General features: G+C 44.3%; 1 protein-coding gene across 4 annotated transcripts in view; it reads right to left on the reverse strand.

The window, feature by feature from the left end:
* Positions 1-19,157, reverse strand: part of AP2B1 (adaptor related protein complex 2 subunit beta 1) — a 347,393-nt gene that overhangs the window by 60,499 nt on the left and 267,737 nt on the right. For all 4 annotated transcript variants that reach the window (XM_069226745.1, XM_069226742.1, XM_069226741.1 and 1 more), the window contains one exon: positions 11,517-11,663. In XM_069226745.1, coding sequence (XP_069082846.1) covers positions 11,517-11,663 — 147 coding nt within the window. The remainder of the gene's footprint in view (positions 1-11,516; positions 11,664-19,157) is intronic.

Here is a 19,157-nt window from a genome sequence, read left to right on the forward strand (position 1 = left end):
GTCTCAAAATGCTGTCTCTTTTCAACAAGTGCTCTTTGTGTGGTAGAAAGATGGCACAATCTGACCCACACTCCGTATTCATTGTGTGTTTGCCTTCCTCTCACTGCCCAGAGACATGCTATCACTGTCAAAAGTTATTTTAGAGGACTTTGAAGGACACGGAAAAGAGCAGACTGTATGCACTTCAGCAGAGAGAAAAGGTAGGACCTTCAAGTGGCGTTGTCGAAGTAATGGCCTCCAGAAATGAAGTTTCCAGGTAAGATGCTGGAAGGATGCTTCGTGTATTGGTTCGAAAGGTGGACTCATGAGTTTTGAAAACACCACATTCAATTCCCAAGGAGGAGCAGATCTAAACCTTTTTCAGACCCTCTAAAAAGTTCTTTACTACCGGTATTTGGAAGAATGATCTCTGTGTAGGGGACTTCCTGTATGTAGTAATCGCTGTGAGGTGTACCCTAATAGAAGTGAGTTGTGGACCTGATTTTTCTAAATGGAAGGGATTCGCTAATATTACTTCTTCCTGCCCTAGGATGGGATGGAAGTCATTCTGGACACACCACATGTAAAATCTTTTCCATTTAAAAGCATAAGAATGCCTGGTTGATGGTCTTCTGGACTCTCTAAGAATGTTCAAGTACTCCTGCGAGAAACCTAAATATCTATACTGGAGGAATTCTGCAGCCATGCTGTCAAGCTCAGTGAGAAGATCTTGTAGAGAAGATCCGGTCTGCACGGCAGCCTCCTGTGTGGTCTTTCCGATAGGAGGAGCAGATCCGGGTACCACCACTGACAGGGCCATTCTGGGGTTATCAGGATCATTCTGGTCCTGGCTCTGTACAGTTTGATGACAGATGGGATCCACGGAATGGAGTGAAAGGCGTAAAGAAATGTCACAGACCAGTCTATGAAAGGGATGCGAAATCTGGGCATTTGTTGTTGTTTTCATCTGCAAACAGGTTGATTTGCAGGTGCTCCCATTCCCGAAAGATGTCTTGAGGGACGTCTGCCTTTAGAATCCAGTCATTAGCTTCTACTAAGTTGTGACTGAGAGAATCTGCTTGGGTGTTTAGTGCCCCTGGCAGGTGAATGGCGGAAATTGTCAGGCCCCTGGCCAGTAGTCACTTCCAGATGGCTTGTGCTTCCAATGATAAAAGGCACAGGTTCCTCCTTGTTTGTTCAAATAATGCACTGTGGTCATGTTCTCTGTTTATTTCTGGAGAGAATTTGTGTTTATGGATGGATATAAGGACTTCAGGGTGAGATGGACAATCCTGAGCTCCAGCATGGATATGTGATACAGCTGCTTCTGGTCAGACCACAAGTCTTGAGTTTGCAGATAGCCCATGTGAGATCCCCAACCCTAGGGAAGCATCCGTGACAAGGGTCTGCGTGGGATGTTCCAAGTGAAAGGGGACTCCTACCAGAAGGTGTTGACTCTGCATTCACCACTTGAGTGACTTCCTGGCATCCTGTGACAGGACCACTTTGTCCTAACAGAAGTTCAAAGACTGAGACCACTGATCTTCCAGAGCTTGTTGTAGCAGCCTTGGTTAATCTGGCATTGGGGACAATGAAAATGCAAGAGGCCATCGACCCCAGCAGTGAGGCCACTTGTCTGTCCGATGGATGAGGAGTGTGGATTAGAGTGCATGTGTTTTGTATCCAGAGTCGTTCCCAGATAATGCAGTTTCGAGTCGGTACTTGTATAGACTTTTTGAAGTTGACTTGGAAGCCTTGGTTTCCAGGCAGGTCAGATAATGTTCTTGTGTAATTGCTGGGGAGGAGCTTTTGATCAGTCAACCGTCTAAATATGGGTAGACAAATATTTTCTTTCTCTGCAGGTATGCAGGGACTACTACCATGCATTTTGAGAATGTGCAAGGTGTTGATTTGAGCCCGAAGGGCAACACTTTGTACTTGTAGTGCGTGTATGACACTCTAAAGTGCAGAAACGTCTGATGTTCCCGGGTGATTGGAATGTGGAAGTAGGCATTCTGAAGATCAATGGAACACATCCATTCCCCCTGATGGAGTTGGGGGTAGATCAGGTGAAGCGCAAGCATCCTGAATTTTTCCTTGCAGGCATGAGTATATTTCCCATCCCTTTTGAGAGAATAGAACCTCCTCTATGGCTTCTTTTTGGAGCAGCGCATCTACCTTGTTTTGCAATAAGACTTGTAGATGGCAGCATGTTATTCTCGGTGGGACAGCAGGAGGAGGGGACTTGAACATGAGTAATGAAAATGTCACTTACCCAGTGTACATCTGTTCGTGGCATCAGTCGCTGAGATTCACATGGTATGCATGAGCTCGCCATCTGGTGTTGGGTCGGAGTGTTACAAGTTGTTTTTCTTCGAAGAAGTGTTTTCGAGTCACGGGACCGAGTGACTCCTCCTTCTGTGCTCATTGCGCATGGGCGTCGACTCCATCTTCGATTGTTTTCCCCGCAGAGGGTGAGGTAGGAGTTGTACTATAGTAATAGTGCCCGCGCAATGAAAAATGTAAGTATGTACCTATTAAAGGATTAAGTAATATATATACAAATGTACAAAATTGAAGGTAACTTCTGAACTGCTACAGGCTTCCGGGGAGGTGGGTGGGTCCATGTGAATCTCAGCGACTGATGCCACGAACAGATGTACACTGGGTAAGTGACATTTTCAGTTCGATGGCATCTGTCGCTGTAGATACACATGGTATGCATAGACTAGTAAGCAGTTAGTTCCCCATAAGCGGTGGTTTAGCCTGTAGGAGTAGAAGTTGTCTGAAATAGAGTTCTTAATACAGCTTGACCTACTGTAGCTTGTTGTGCGGATAGCACATCTATACAGTAGTGTTTGGTGAATGTGTGAGGCGTAGACCAAGTGGCTGCCTTACATATTTCCTGCATTGGGATGTTTCCTAAAAAGGCCATTGAAGCACCTTTTTTCCTTGTTGAATGTGCCCTGGGAGTAATGGGCAGTTGTCTTTTTGCTTTAAGGTAGCAGATTTGGATGCATTTAACTATCCATCTGGCTATACCTTGTTTTGATATTGGGTTACCTGCATGAGGTTTTTGGAATGCAATAAATAGCTGTTTAGTTTTTCTGATGTTCTTTGTTCTGTCAATGTAGTACATTAATGCTCTTTTGACATCTAATGTATGTAGTGCTCTTTCAGCCACAGAATCTGGCTGTGGGAAAAATACTGGTAGTTCTACCGTTTGATTTAGATGGAATGGTGAAATAACTTTGGGTAAAAATTTTGGATTAGGTCGTAGGACGACCTTATTTTTATGTATTTGTATAAAAGGCTCTTGTGTTGTGAACGCTTGAATTTCACTTACTCTTCTTAGAGATGTAATGGCGATGAGAAAGGCAACTTTCCAGGTTAGGAATTGTATTCCGCAAGAGTGCATGGGTTCGAAAGGTGGGCCCATGAGTCTTGTTAGAACCACGTTTAGGTTCCATGAAGGAACAGGTGGTGTTCTTGGTGGTATAATTCTTTTAAGCCCTTCTATAAATGCTTTGATAACTGGTATCCTATACAAGGAAGTTGAATAGGTAGTTTGCAGGTATGCAGATATTGCTGCAAGGTGTATTTTAATAGAAGAGAAGGCTAGCTTTGCTTTTTGTAAATGGAGCAAGTAATTTACTATATGTTTTGGAGTTGCATCTAGCGGTTGTATCTGATTATGATGGCAGTACCAAACAAATCTTTTCCACTTACTTGCGTAGCAGTGTCTAGTGGATGGCCTTCTGGCCTGCTTTATGACTTCCATACACTCTTGGCTAAGTTGTAAGTGTCCGAATTCTAGGATTTCAGGAGCCAGATTGCTAGATTCAGCGATGCTGGGTCCGGGTGTCTGATCTGTTGGTTGTGTTGCGTTAACAGATCTGGTTTGTTGGGCAGTTTGATGTGTGGTACTACAGACAGATCTAGCAGTGTTGTGTACCAGGGTTGTCTTGCCCAAGTTGGTGCTATTAAAATGAGTTTGAGTTTGTTTTGACTCAATTTGTTTACTAGGTAAGGAAGGAGAGGGAGAGGAGGAAAAGCGTAAGCAAATATTCCTGACCAGTTCATCCATAGGGCATTGCCTTGGGATTGCTTGTGTGGGTATCTGGACGCGAAGTTTTGGCATTTTGCGTTCTCTTTTGTTGCAAATAAGTCTATTTGTGGTGTTCCCCAGAGTGTGAAGTAGGTGTACAGAATCTGTGGGTGGATTTCCCATTCGTGGACTTGCTGGTGATCTCGAGAGAGATTGTCTGCCAGCTGATTCTGGATCCCCGGAATAAACTGTGCTATTAGACCAATCTGATGGTGGATTGCCCACTTCCATATTTTTTGAGCTAACAAGCTTAACTGCGTTGAATGTGTTCCTCCTTGTTTGTTTAGATAATACATCGTTGTCATGTTGTCTGTTTTGACAAGGATGTATTTGTGGGTTATGATTGGTTGGAAAGCTTTTAGTGCTTGAAAAACTGCTAATAATTCTAGATGATTTATATGCAGTTTTGTTTGATGTATGTTCCATTGTCCTCTTATGTTGTGTTGATTGAGATGTGCTCCCCACCCTGTCATGGAAGCATCTGTTGTTATTACGTACTCTGGCACTGGGTCTTGGAAAGGCCGCCCTATGTTTAAATTTATACTGTTCCACCATAGAAGCGAGAGGTAAGTTTGGCGGTCTAGCAACACCAGATCTAGAAGGTGACCCTGTGCTTGAGACCACTGTGAGGCTAGGCACTGTTGTAAGGGCCTCATGTGCAGTCTTGCGTTTGGGACAATGGCTATGCATGAGGACATCATGCCTAGGAGCTGTAGTATTGTTCTTGCTTGTATTGTTTGGTTTGGAGACATGTGTTGAATGACCCTGTTGAAATTGTGGATCCTTTGTGGAGTTGGCGTTGCTACTCCTTTTGTCGTGTCTATTATGGCTCCTAGATATTGCTGTACTTTGCTTGGCAGAATGTTTGATTTTGCAAAGTTGACGGTGAACCCTAGTTTGTAGAGGGTTTGTATGACTTGATTTGTGTGGTTTGAGCATTGTGTTAGCGAACTGGTTTTGATTAGCCAGTCGTCTAGATACGGGAACACATGTATTTGCTGCCTTCTGATGTGTGCAGCGACTACTGCTAGGCATTTTGTGAATACTCTTGGAGCGGTTGTTAAACCAAAAGGCAATACTTTGAATTGGTAATGTATTCCTTTGAATACAAACCTTAGATATTTCCTGTGTGATTGATGTATTGGTATATGGAAATATGCGTCCTTGAGGTCTAGGGTTGTAATGTAGTTGTGTTTTTTGAGCAATGGTAACACTTCTTGTAGTGTGACCATGTGAAAGTGGTCTGATTTGATGAATGTGTTTACTACTCTGAGGTCTAGAATTGGTCTCAGTGTTTCGTCCTTTTTTGGTATCAAGAAGTACAGTGAATAAACTCCTGTGTTTATTTGTGTGCTTGGTACTAATTCTATTGCATTTTTTTGCAGTAGTGCTTGAACTTCTATCTCTAGAAGCTGTGAATGGTATTTTGTTAAATTTTGTGATTTTGGTGGTATGTCTGGAGGGAATTGCAGGAATTCTATGCAATAACCATGCTGGATAATTGCTAGGACCCATGTGTCTGTAGTTATTTTGTCCCATGCTTCGTAATATTGACGTATCCTCCCCCCCACTGGTGTTGTGTGGGAGGGGTGTGTGACATGTGAGTCACTGCTTGTTGGTAGTGGTTTTGGGGCTTTGAAATCTTCCCCTATTCCTAGGGAATTGCCCCCCTCTATACTGGCCCCGAAAACCTCCCCTGTACTGTCCCTGGTAGGTGGGCGGTGCGGACTGTGAGGTGCTAGCTTGTGTGGCCTGACCCCGAAACCCTCCTCTAAAAGGTGTTTTGCGGAAGGTGTTATAAGATCCTCTGCTCTGCGGGGAATAGAGTGCGCCCATGGCCTTGGCAGTGTCAGTGTCCTTCTTGAGCTTTTCTATGGCTGTGTCGACCTCCGGACCGAACAGAAGTTTTTCGTTTACTGGCATGTTAAGCACTGCCTGCTGAATTTCTGGCTTGAATCCAGACGTTCTGAGCCATGGGTGCCTACGGATGGTAACCGACGTATTAATGGTTCTTGCGGCCGTGTCTGCTGCATCCATGGAGGAGCGTATTTGATTGTTGGAAATGTTTTGACCCTCCTCAACAACCTGTTTTGCTCTTTTTTGCAGATCTTTTGGGAGATGTTCAATGAGATGCTGCATCTCATCCCAGTGGGCTCTGTCGTATCGCGCTAGCAGCGCTTGTGAATTTGCGATGCGCCACTGGTTTGCTGCTTGGACAGCAACCCTCTTCCCGGCTGCATCGAACTTCCTACTTTCTTTATCTGGGGGAGGTGCATCCCCAGAAGTGTGTGAATTTGCCCGTTTTCTGGCAGCCCCTACCACCACAGAATCTGGTGGCAGCTGAGAGGTGATGAATACAGGGTCCGTAGGAGGCGCCTTATACTTTTTGTCCACCCTAGGCGTCACTGCCCTACTTTTAACTGGCTCCTTGAAAATGTCCTTTGCATGGCGTAGCATGCCTGGGAGCATCGGCAGGCTTTGGTAGGAGCTGTGGGTTGAAGAGAGGGTGTTAAATAAAAAATCATCCTCTACTTGTTCCGAGTGTAGTTCCACATTATGGAATAGTGCTGCTCTAGCCACCACTTGTGAGTAGGCTGTGCTGTCTTCCGGTGGTGATGGCCTAGTTGGGTATGTGTCTGGGCTGTTATCAGACACTGGTGCGTCGTACAAGTCCCACGCATCCTGATCTTGGTCATCGTGGCTCATGGCGGTGTGAGCTGGCGAATGTGACGGGGTGTAAGTTGGCGAAGCCGGAGTTACAGGTGGAGGCGAGGGAGGAGGTGTTACCTTTTGTGCTGTTTGTTGCTGAGGAGTAAACTGGAGCGTTCTCTTTCGTTTGACAGGTGGAAGGGTACTGATCTTCCCAGTCCCCTGCTGAATAAAGATACGCTTTTGCGTGTGATCCACGTCAGTGGATTGCAGTTCTTGTTCAAATCTATGTTTCTTCATTTGAGAAGACATAGAATGCTCTTCAGTATAGGAGCCAGAAACAGGGTCTGATGTCGCTTTTTTCGGCTCCGAAAACCCTGTCGATTGTTTTTTCGGCTCCGAGGTAACCTTCCTCTTTTTCTGTGCCGAAAATTCTTGGCCTCTATGGTCTTCGACGCCACTGTCTCGGCGTCGATCCGTGTCGACACCGAACTCTCGGTGTCGATGCTTCTGTTTAGCACTCTCTCGGTCTCGAGGAGGCTGCGTGCCGGTGTCTCGACCGGAGTCGGACGATCTCGACACTGAATGGGCCTTTTTCGGTGCCGATTGTTGGTCACCGAGAATTTGGGTGGAGCCATGGCCGGTTGGCAGTGGCGTCCCCTGGGCCTTCTTTCCTTTTTTAAGGTTTGATCTCGACGTCTTACTCACAGTTCTTGTAGAGTGTAGCTCGTCGGAGTCTGAATCCTGGATGGAAAAGGATTCCTCCTGTTCCTCTTCTGTCTCGAACTGTCGACGCTCCTTTGGCGTGGACGCCATCTGCAGTCTTCTCGCTCGACGGTCGCGCAGAGTTTTTCGGGACCGGAACGCCCGACAGGCCTCACAGGATTCTTCGCTGTGCTCGGGTGACAGGCACAGATTACAGACCGAGTGTAGGTCCGTATAAGGATATTTGTTGTGGCATTCGGGGCAGAATCGAAACGGGGTCCGTTCCATCGGCGTTGTCCTCCACGCGGTCGGGCCGACTAGGCCCCGACGGGGTGCCGAAATCTACCCCGAAGGGCACCGAAGCGCTTCGATGTTCAACGCGTCGTCGTATGTGTCTATCTCTAACCGGATCGCAACGATACCGTCGAAAATCTTCCGTTTTCAGCTATCTTTCCGTTCCGAAACTCGGAGCGACAGGAACACGTCCGAACCCGATGGCGGAAAGAAAACAATCGAAGATGGAGTCGACGCCCATGCGCAATGAGCACAGAAGGAGGAGTCACTCGGTCCCGTGACTCGAAAACACTTCTTCGAAGAAAAACAACTTGTAACACTCCGACCCAACACCAGATGGCGAGCTCATGCATACCATGTGTATCTACAGCGACAGATGCCATCGAACATAACCATTTTGAACAATACCTAAGATCCACTTGTTGTTTGTTATCTTGCACCACTTGTCTAGGTTTTTGACAATACTTCTCCTCACCGGAGCAGAAAACTGAGTAGGGGGAAGTAATCGCTTATTGTTTTGCTTGTGTTTTGGTAGAGGATGCTGAAGGATGGGGAATTCCTTTTTCACGTCCTGGCTGTCAGGGATGGTAGTGTGTTTGGTCTTCATGCTGTTGCTGCAGTATCCAGTGTGGGGTTTGAACCCTCAGCTGGTAAGATCGCTGATCATAGGGTCGGACCTTGCGTCAGAATTCTTTATGCTTCTCGAGGCCCACCACATTCAGAGTATCTAATTCCGATTTCATTTTTGCCATTTCATCATCCGCGTGTGTTCTGAACAGATAATTTCCTGTGAAAGGTAGATTTAGTATCCTTTCTTGTGCCTCAGATTTCAGGTCTGTAAGGCAGAGCCAGGAGGAGCGTCTTGCACAAATCCGGTGAGAATATCTGTGAGCTGCAAGGTCAGAAGCATCAGCAGCAGCAATCATAACCTGGTTTGCAACCAGGCCACTCTTCAAGAATCTCCTGAAAATCTTGTTTGTCCTCTTTTGGTAACTTTTCCGTAAATCTGGACAGCGAGTCCCAGAGTAATCTATCATACCTCCCCAGTAATGCAGAGACACTGGTGAACTTCATAAAGGATGGAGAGGTATTGCACATTTTCTGCCAACAGAATCGATTTGTTTGCTGTCCTTAACTGAGGGCGCTGTGCATAATGATGACGCCACAGTATGTGTTTTCCTTGCAGCAGCTACCATCACTGAATCTGGAGCAGGATCCGTTCGCAGAAAAAAATGGGGTTTGGTCAGGAGCTTTGTATTTTTTCAGTATACATGGTATACAGCCCATAGAGATGCTGGAGTCAGCAAAAACAGCATAGCAGGCACCAAAAGATTCGGAACCAGAGGTAGAAGTGATTTAGAAGTGGTTCTGTGGTGGAGAGTTTCAAATATGAATGATAATAAAGTGACATGTGTAGAAATGTCAAGATTCAGCTTCTTTGTCCCCTCTGATGAGTACATAATTTAAAGTAATGAGATCATCCACCAGAGAGACCCTCACCCGGGGTGAGTTTGATAATGTTGGTGAGAAATCCCTCACTGATGAGCAAGAGGTTGTAGGCCAGGAAGAAGTCCAGTGCCTGTCTCAGTGTGAGATCTAGAATGATGAGAGCGCCAAGATCTGGATGGTGTACTTCTATGCGGTGTCCTAGATCTTGTTCTCTGCCTCAGTGGGGTCGTGGACAGTGATCTTCGTCTCTGCAGACTTTTAGATCCTTGTGAAGGTCTTTTCTGTACCTTAGGAATTGAAGGTGGAACTTCAGGAGAAATCGTAGAAGGTGGAGTGCGTTTCGGCAGGGGTGTACTTTTAAAAACCCTGACTGGTGAACAGGTCTGAGAATAAATCGGACCCTGGGCTTTGATGAAGGTCACGTTCTTTACCAAGACTTTGTAACCAACGGTGAGAGAGATTGGGTGAGTCAGTAGAAGACTTTTCCACAACTGGAGACCCAGTATCTTCTGAAGGCAAAATCCTGACCTCTGAAGAAAGAGACCGGCTTATCAACATCGATCTTCTTGACTGCGACATCGATCAGGACCTTTCTGTGGTCACACATTTCTTGACGTCGACGTCTGTCCTGACATCGGCGGATGTTGAATTTCTTTTCATGGTGGAGCAGAGTTCTATGGTGCCTGTGGCTATGTCGACTGCCAGTGCGCCTGACTTGACAGCGAATGTCTTGCGTCAATATATGGTGCCTAAGAGTTGATGGGGCTTGTGGTAAGCGTCATCGGCAATTCTTCTACCATCAGCCTCTTCAATGTCGACAGAGGCTCCAAGGCACCCTCGACGATGATACTGATGCCGAAGGCAAGCAGACAGGTATTTCCAATCACCTACCTACTTACCGTGATGGTGAGTGGCATTTTTCATGTGGCTTTTCTGTTCTTCCTCTGGGTGCTGATTTTTATCAAGAGGAGGGGTCTTTGAAGGAGGCTTTTGACCCCCCCAAGGCCACATGAAGGTCCCACCTTTTCTCTCCCCTGAAGAGCATGCAGTCTGCTCTTTTTCCAGTCCTTCAAAGTCCTCATAGAGAACGTCTGACAGTGGTAGCATGTCTCTGGATGACGAGAGGAATGCAAAATCACAATGCAGACAGAGTGTGGGTCAGATTGTGCCATCTTTCTACCACACGAAGGCATGAGTATATTCCCCTTGTCGAAAAGAGATGGCATTTTGAAACTGAAAAAAAATATTTTCCACTCAGAAAAATAATTTTCATCCATAATAGATCCATAATGAAGGAGCCAGAAAAAAGAACTGCCCTGTCACCTAACAGTCGCCTTCGAGGCATGACAGGAGGTCCTGGAGGTCTTAAAGGCACAGTGCCAGTATTGCCTTGTTATGCTTTTAATGCAGCCTTTTGGTTAGCAATGCCTTTGCATTCCCTTGCAGTTTTCTCTTCAATAAAGGCTGTGTTTTTGCACCTTCTGCCCTCTCCTTCTTATTAACAGAAATGCTTAAGTATTGTAAGCGGTTTATTAAAGGAAACCTCTATTTAAATGGGGCATTTGCAGCCTTAAATATAGGTTGCATATATGTATGTTATACACATATATGCATTATATATTTAATGTGTGCTCCTGGGTCCCTGCAGGTGGGTGGGAATATTCAGTGCGTATGACTATTGCTGAAGATCCTCTAGAAGAGAACATAGGTTAATGAGAGAGAGAGAGAATGCTTTCTCAGGGTACTCCAGACTTCCAATACATCAAAACTAGGGATCCTTGTCTCATAGGCAAATAACTTCTTAATGTTGTAGGACTATTAATACAACACAGAGACCACTGGTAAACAATACTCAAGGCTAAAACTAAGTCCCTCAACAACAGAGGAAGGAAAGAGAACCATGCTGCACACTGCTGCAGGCTTTCAATGAATCAATAGCAGATGAGCAATAACAACTAGAGCACAGGGGGACAAAATCAGAATGAAATAGAGAGGCAACAAGCCTTTTCGAAAACTGTTCAGTCAACTGAGTCCAGTCCAAGTCCCGATTGAAACACTGCTCAAATCTTGAAAGTACCAGGACCAAATCTTGAAAGTATCAGGACCAAGAGTCACTAGTTTCACTTCTTTTGGGGGCCAAGTACTCCTCTACATCATCTCTCCTGAAGTCTCTAACATAACAGACAAAAGCGCAAAGACAATTGGGACAATATTTCAAGCAATCTGTTTGTACACTTTTGGCTTGTTTAAATGAATCGTCAGAAAAAGAAAAAAAACATTTAAAGGTTATTTAAGAGTTGTGTAGAATTTTGATTTAGAGACCATTACGTACAGACTTGGGAGTCACAAATCCACCAGGGGCCATCCCAATGCCGGATGAAAGCTCGAACAGGTCATTGAGGCCACTGCTAGCCACCGCTGGGGTGGGTGAGGGGGCGAAGGTCGTGGGCACAGATGAAGGAATGAAGGTTTGTCCAACCTACAGGAGGAGAAAGAACTTCAGCAAAGGTTACAAAACAACAGTTAGCACCCAGAGGGCACACAAAAATGTGAGTACTAAATAAACTCAAAGAGAACACCAAATGAAAAGACTGTGTCAAAAGAAACTACACAAGCTGCAAGGACAATTGCATTAAGTAAGAAAATATGTATGAATCTCTAACCTAAACAAATCCCCTCTTATTTCTAGACCTAAGGTTAGAAGAAAAATATACAGAGGTGCAAGGGGCTTAATAGGCACAGTACCCTCTTCCCTTGTCACGGTTTAAATCTTCAAGTAACGAGGTAACCTAGGTAATGAGGTACATAATGCACCTGAACCTTCCCACCAAGAACTGGTATTTAGGATTAGGGTCCAGCCATGCCTTCAAACTGTGATATCTCACAGCAGTCCAGCACAAAAGTGGATAATATCCAGCGTGTCACTCTTGAGCAATAAAAGGGGTGATACAAGGCAGGATCATGTGGTTCAGTAGACAAATTCAACAGTCCAGAAGCTTGTGTTTGAATTCATGGCCACTGGCTCAAATCCCAGCAGGTCCACTCACCCTTTCGTCCTTACAATCTTAATATGTTACATAACCTTCCAAAAAAAAGAAAAAAAAAGGAATGGTAAAGGAAACGTAAGGTGCATACGTCTGTCACACTTTCAATTTCAGTAGCTGAAAGTTTTCTGCAGGTCCTCAAACAGACTTCTGAAGGGGGTGTCTTTGGTTTGGCTCTGGTCAGCTGGGCAGCAAGGTTATCACAGCTCCTGGGTGGCTTAATTTGTTGAGAAGACATTTCCCACAGGCTCTAGTCTGCACAGTCTGCTCCTGTTCTGCACTCACTGGCCAGTATGGATCCCTTTTCTTCCACAGCATGGCACAATAGGAGAGCTTCCTACAGAGCCCCAGACTTCCCCAGCTCTTTGTGGAGATGGGGAGAGGTAGGACAAGGGGCACATCTTCATGAGTCTTTTCCCATAAAATAGAGTGGGTATGCTGCAAGTGGCCAATGGAATGAATACTGTATGGGAGACTTCATGAGTGAGGCCTCTCTGATTTTTAGATAGCGCTCAGCATGGGGGGGGGAAGCACAGTAAATCACAGAGTATTACGGTTAAAGCTATCAATGAGTTGATGATATTATCAGCTGCTGGCTGTGGGAACAGTTTGTATGCACTCACCTAGCAAGCACAGCTTTGTACATGGAATGTGAAAGGATATTGTGAGTCAGTCAAACCAGATTGTTTTTGGCTGTGGTTCTTCCCACCACTTTCAAATTGTAGAAGCTCTTTTATATTTCAAGGTAGGTAGTGGTGATATTGCCCTGTCTTCTAATGATGAACTAGAATGATGTGAATTGGGGTATAATTGGCATACCTTTGGAGGTGCACCTAGTACTGTCTGAATACATGTACCAGGCTGTGCATATAGCCACTCAACATCAGTGAAAGAGGAAGGATTAGCAAGGCATTCTGCCAGGCATCCTACATCGGGAAATGTTGTAGGATTCAAACACCACTTTTCAGCTCCTGGCGATGATGAAAAAGCGGATCCATTCCAAGGATGATTTGAACACCAATGGTCATTCTTTTAACCTTTTAGTACAGCGTGATCTATGCTTCATGTCGTTGAATGCTCAGTGATTACCAACAACTGTTGTCCTTTGTCAGAGGTGGAGAGGATTGCCTCTCTGATGACACTGCAAGTGGGTGCTAGTACATACGGTTTCAACCTTTATCATGGCTCTAAATAGAGACTGTGATCCTGAAGCAAGAGGATTCAATTTCTTGTGTTTTTGTAGCTGCCTCATCACATATCTTTTCAATGGAACAGATTTACAGGTGTTGAGGAGAAGGCACAGTGCATTTTACTGGGGATAAGGTGGCACAATCCTCCTATGCTACATCAGTTGACTGCCTGCTTCGTGTCAGCTCTTACAAAATGATGCTGGTCAACTTGGAACATTAGATATAGATCTGCCTCTGATGAGAAAGAACCACCCACCACCCCAACTGGTGACTACATCACCTGACTTGCCTGCCTTGTGTCAGCTCAGCCGACAGTGTCAGCACGCAAAGAGCATCGCGGACAGGATGACAGAACAACCAACAGGGACCAAGAATGCTTTTAATGGTTTTTTTGGTAGTGAGTGAAGGTTCTATATTTAAAAATAACAATACAACATTACTCTCTCTTTCCACGAGAAAGTCCTGGCTCGACTAAACTGGAAAAATCTGCAAAACCATCCAATCTACCTAGAGACAAGTTTGCTACTTCCTCCTTCTCTACGGGGAACACCGCTCCGAAGCATAATGAGGGATGCTTCCTCAATTTGTGACCAAACATTTTAAAGGTGGTGGTGGGGGCGTATAACACAAAGGTGGGTTCTTCCGATGTGAATGAATTCTCATCTCATTTTTGCTTTAATTTGCTTGCACCTGATGCTATCAACCACCGATTGATTCTCTAAGTTTATTAAGAAAAAGCTCCTGTTTATCTTGATCTCCTTAAGTACTTATTTTCGCAGCTCTGAACTCTTCTCAAGAGTATATAGTCAATGGATGTGATTGTGATCTGCAATGTCTCAAGTTAGATAACACCCTCTCCAATTATTCCAACGGTTCTAATGTTGGCTTTGTATCGGAAGCTGTATCATTTAATTCTTTATAAGTGGCTGACACCTGTACAGTTTGAATGCTTCATATTCTTTCCTTGTTGAACACGCTCCTTCCAGTTAATCACAACACGGCAGTTCATATGTCTTTGTTAGAAGGCATTAATTCTGATTGGACAAAATCTCCAGTCTTGCAGGTCAACTGGAAAGTATACATGATGCAATTACCACACCTATATCAGATAGTGATATCTCCCAATGTTAGAATTTAGTGGGCAAAGACAAGCCTGGCATCTCCATACTAATAAGAGATTTCATACTGTTTAATAAAAACAAAAACATCACAACTTTTTAGTTAGTGGAAGTGGGTTACATCAGGCAGGAGGCAGACTTTCAGCTGACTACCCTACTCTACTATCCTATTCCAAAATGAAAAATATGAGTAAAGGGGAACAATTTACATTTTAAATCTGTGAGAGCTGGGCTTAAAGAAAGCAGTTTTAAAAAGGGTAATAAAGACTACCTAATGTATCTTGGATTCCATGCAAATCTATGAAGCAATATGATGTGGGATACAGACCTTGTGGTGTCTGGAAGACAGTAAAACGGTGAATGATTATTTCTTGCCCTTAACTGGCCAAGCTCCAACAGATCTCACATTGTATTCTGATATTCCCAGGAAGGGCAAGAAAAAAACAATAAGCAATGACCATTAAATTAGAGCAAGCTCTTTCAGATATTAAGGAGTATTCCTAGTTTAAGAGACGTAGGGCCTCATTTAGAGTCTGGCAGACAGGTTACTGCGTCATAAACGTGACAGATATCCCGTCCACCGTATTATGATGTCCATAGGACATAATGGAATTGTAATACGGCGGACAATATATCCATCACATTTGTGACAAAGTAACCCGATCTGTTAAACTCTAAATCAGGCCCTTAGTATTAAATGGTTTAAAACAGGTGGCTTTCTTTAAATGTATGGAAAAGAAACAATTCAAGTCAACCTATACTGAAGTATTATCTTGAAAGCCAGCTTAGCAGTTAAGGGAGAAGGTCAGTCTAAAATTGCTCTCCCCAGACGTATTTAAATTTCCCAAGGTTAAAAGCTGTTCTGTGCTGTCTTGCCATTCTGACTTTATTCCTGCACAACTGGAGGTGGGTGATTTGAAAGTATAGAACCAGTATCCCCCCATTTATGAAAATTCAAATAATAAGGAAATCTCCAAAGCGAGCTAATCCGTTTTATCCTGACTTTGGCGAGAACAATTAGATTCTGTGAGTTTTCATATAGGGATGGGCAGTCCAACATCCCGGGACTCATTGTCTGAATATTCTTGAATTCAATAACTTGACATGGTCTGGAATCTTAGCCAGGTTACTGGATGAGAATGAAGTGTTTCAGGAGATCTAGCTGCAGGATGGCCCCATAATTGAGGATTTCTTAACTTTTAAAAAATTAAAAATTGATAATAGGGGAGATCTTTTAGGGAGGCCTATTTATATTCATTTCTTAAGCAAATGCAGTAAAATCGGAATGTCCCTGGATATTGGTTTGCTTGCTTACTTTATGCTCAGATTATATACTCTGTTTAGTTATTAACTGTTATATTCATCCAGATTATCTCTGTGATGCTATTTGTTTAGCGCCTGAACGTGTCCTCATCATAACACAAGTTTATTTGGGTACTATCTTAGTAGTAACTGGTGATTTTAACTTAAAGGCAAATCCAGCTGTATTTGACTAAGCTCTGGCTGGGAAACTTAATGCCTGCGCTAGCTCAGAGGCAATGCAGATGCGAGGTCCTAGGGAAAAATGCTCTGTTGACACTTAGTACAATTTTCTGGAGCTACAATGTTATCCTAAAGAGGAAAAACAAATACCACAAAGAGGTACTCAGCAATGACTTACAGAACAAATCTTCCAGACTTGAGGTGAATATGGGGCAGGGTCCTAGGCCAAACCAACAGGTCATCTCGCGCGGCACAGTGGCTGCCGGGTGCAGCTGTTTAGTTCAGCGTCAGGTGCGTCAATGGGGATCGGTTTGGTCAGAAAGGCACTGCAGGTGGGGACTAGAGGTCCAGTCCAGGTGAACAAACAGGGGGATTCAGTTCCTGTGATGCTGCGGGACGTAAGGACACCAGGGGTTCTCTTCTCCTAAGTATAGGGCGGGCAGGTGCAGAGGTGCAGTGGACTGTCATGGTTTCCTTCACTGGAGATGGTCACGGTAGAGAAGGTCGCAGTGTGGAAACCCATGATGGACTTGTCTTTGGGGAGGCTGGGGACCACGTTGCCACCATTGGCCCACTTCAGCTTGTGCTAGGAGGCACGGGTGCACTCCGACGTTAGGTTTTGGCAGTCCAGAGTCCTCTTCAGGTTTTTCTAGGGTGCCTGCAAGGGTGCAGGGAAGCAGCTCTGCTACTCCACTGGAGTTCCTTGTGCTGGGGTGAAGGCTGACAGTCTTCCTGGGCTTTTGGGAGTTTTCAGCAGCTGGAGGATGAGGCATCTTTCTCATATTTGTCAAGGTCAGCAGGCACGCTGGCAGGGTTGGCGTTGAGTCAGACATTGGTACTCAATTCTTGCCTTTGGCGTCTCTTGAGTATCGTCCTTCTTCAGGTCAGCAAGGTCTGAATTTATGGGTGGTTAGGGGAGTACAGGGTAATAGGCAGTGGGCTACGTACCCTTGGGGTCATTATGCTCATGATACAACACTTCCTGTGGCATAACCCTGTCCCAGAGTTCCTAGTTCTGCCATCACCAAGATAGCAGACTTTCAAAAGTTGTGTCCACACCAGGCAGCTCACCTTAGGGGTGGAACTGATGTGAGAGGAGGACATGCCGTTCTGACAACTAATTTTCCAGCCTGCTCAGGTGCCAATTTGGCCCCGGGGCAAGGGGTTGGCATCTCCTCCTTTGAGGGAAGCTGGATCTGCATCCTAAGAATGGTGGGCTTCTTTGAAGCCCCCTGCCTTAGAATGCAAATTTGCAGGTCGTCATGTTGGGAGCATTGTGCTAACACCCCCGCCAGAGCAGGCTTTGGCTTTGTTCCTGTCCACCCGAGAATAAAGGCTCTCGCCCTTGGAGGTCAGAAACTAGTCAGCCAGCACATGGGTAAATGGTAGGTTTTTCAGGGAGCGCCTCTAAGGTGCCCTCTGGGTGCAGGTATTATTAAATACATCACTGGCATCAGTGAAGGTTTATCAATACGAGATGTTTTATACCAAACATTCTCATTTCAGTGAAACCGTCATGTAGCTGAGGAACTCTTACTTGACCAGTGTCCAGCACATGTACTTAAAATGGCTTCCCTATTCACTCCCTAGGTCTATGAATTGACAAAGACATAGCAGGGGCATATCTGCTTGTGCAGATATGTCCTCACATGTAATATAATGCATCCTGCTTTAGGGCTGTAAGGCCTGTTATAGGATGCATATATTGCATGGAGTATCAGGGGACATGGCACACATACTCTTTCATATATTGTTATGATTATTATGTTTTTTGCTCTTCAAGTTATCCCCTTTTTAGGTTTTACCTGTTAATCGTTTAGAATGTAGTGTGTGTGATTTATGCCATCTTCCTTTGCAGCACGATAATCAAGTCTGCTGGGGTATATTCATGGTATTTAATCTAAGCTGACTGTTTTTTTCTACATAATTGTTATTGCGTTGTGAACAAACTTTCATGGGAAGCTGATAACTACCTGTCTGGTTAATTATTGTTATGTTAATTATTGTTGTTCAAAGAACAGTCTTGCAGAATGAAAATCAGCAAAAGGGCATCAGGTCACATTCTGCTAACTGCTTATACTGAAAGGTTCAACAAATGAATAATGTTATGAAAGCTAAGCATATGGTATGAAGAAATAGGGAGAACTTCATGCGAGGCGACACAGAAGAGGCAGGGCAGTTAAAACCACATCACCTATTTTGGCTGAAGGCTAACAGGAAGGTACCCAGCCTTCACTTGCTGCACTTATCAGACCAGCTGCCAGCAAAAGACAAGTATACTAGACTTTTAATATACTGAACACAAAGTCTTATTTTTCAAACAGGTATGCAGGTGTGAACCATCACCAAACTTCAAATGAGCCTTTTCTATTAGTGTTAAGATTAGCTTAGTGAATAGAAGACTTAGGGTATGATTGCTATAAAGTCATCCAGCAAATATTTTGGGAAATATTTTGTTGTTCAGATTTTTTGAAAATGTTTAAACTACCATTGTGCTTTATTATAGTTTCAATTCATATTGTATTAAGCAGGATAGGATTTTGATTTTAAAATAAAGCTTTAAAATACATTCGTTGTTTCCTACTGATATCAACTGTGTTCTTCCTTAATGAGAGAGGTTTTGGATTCCACCAACTACCCCTGTGATTGCTCAATGGATTGATCGTTACCTGAAGCACATCCCGCTCAAGTACTGCTCAGTGGGATGCTTAGTTATCCATAAATTATAGTCAATTTTTGTTCATGCCCCTATGCATTTTGTGCAGCTTTAACTGCTAAGTGGAATAGTCCCGCTAGCTACTTAGTTATTCTTGAGAGGTTATACTCTAACCATAGGACTTAAATTAATGTAATGATAATGGTGGCCTTACGCCTTGTATCCCCATAGTGAATGTCCTAAACCAGGGCTGACCGGGCGCTTATGCTTTTTGGCCTACTTTTAGTTGATCTTCCTAAGACGCTGACTAAAACTCAGTCTTTTTTCACCCGAATATGGGGAATTGACAGGTACCTTGTTTGCTTTATGCCAACAGCCTTGTCATAGGATTACAGAGTGAAACGGACAGCTCTTGATTTGTATTGTGGAACTAACAACCCCACAAGTAATGCTGACAATGATCTTGTCATAAAAGATCATGCA

The sequence above is a fragment of the Pleurodeles waltl genome, chromosome 3_2, assembly GCF_031143425.1.
Source record: "Pleurodeles waltl isolate 20211129_DDA chromosome 3_2, aPleWal1.hap1.20221129, whole genome shotgun sequence".
NCBI classification, from domain to species: Eukaryota; Metazoa; Chordata; class Amphibia; order Caudata; family Salamandridae; genus Pleurodeles; species Pleurodeles waltl.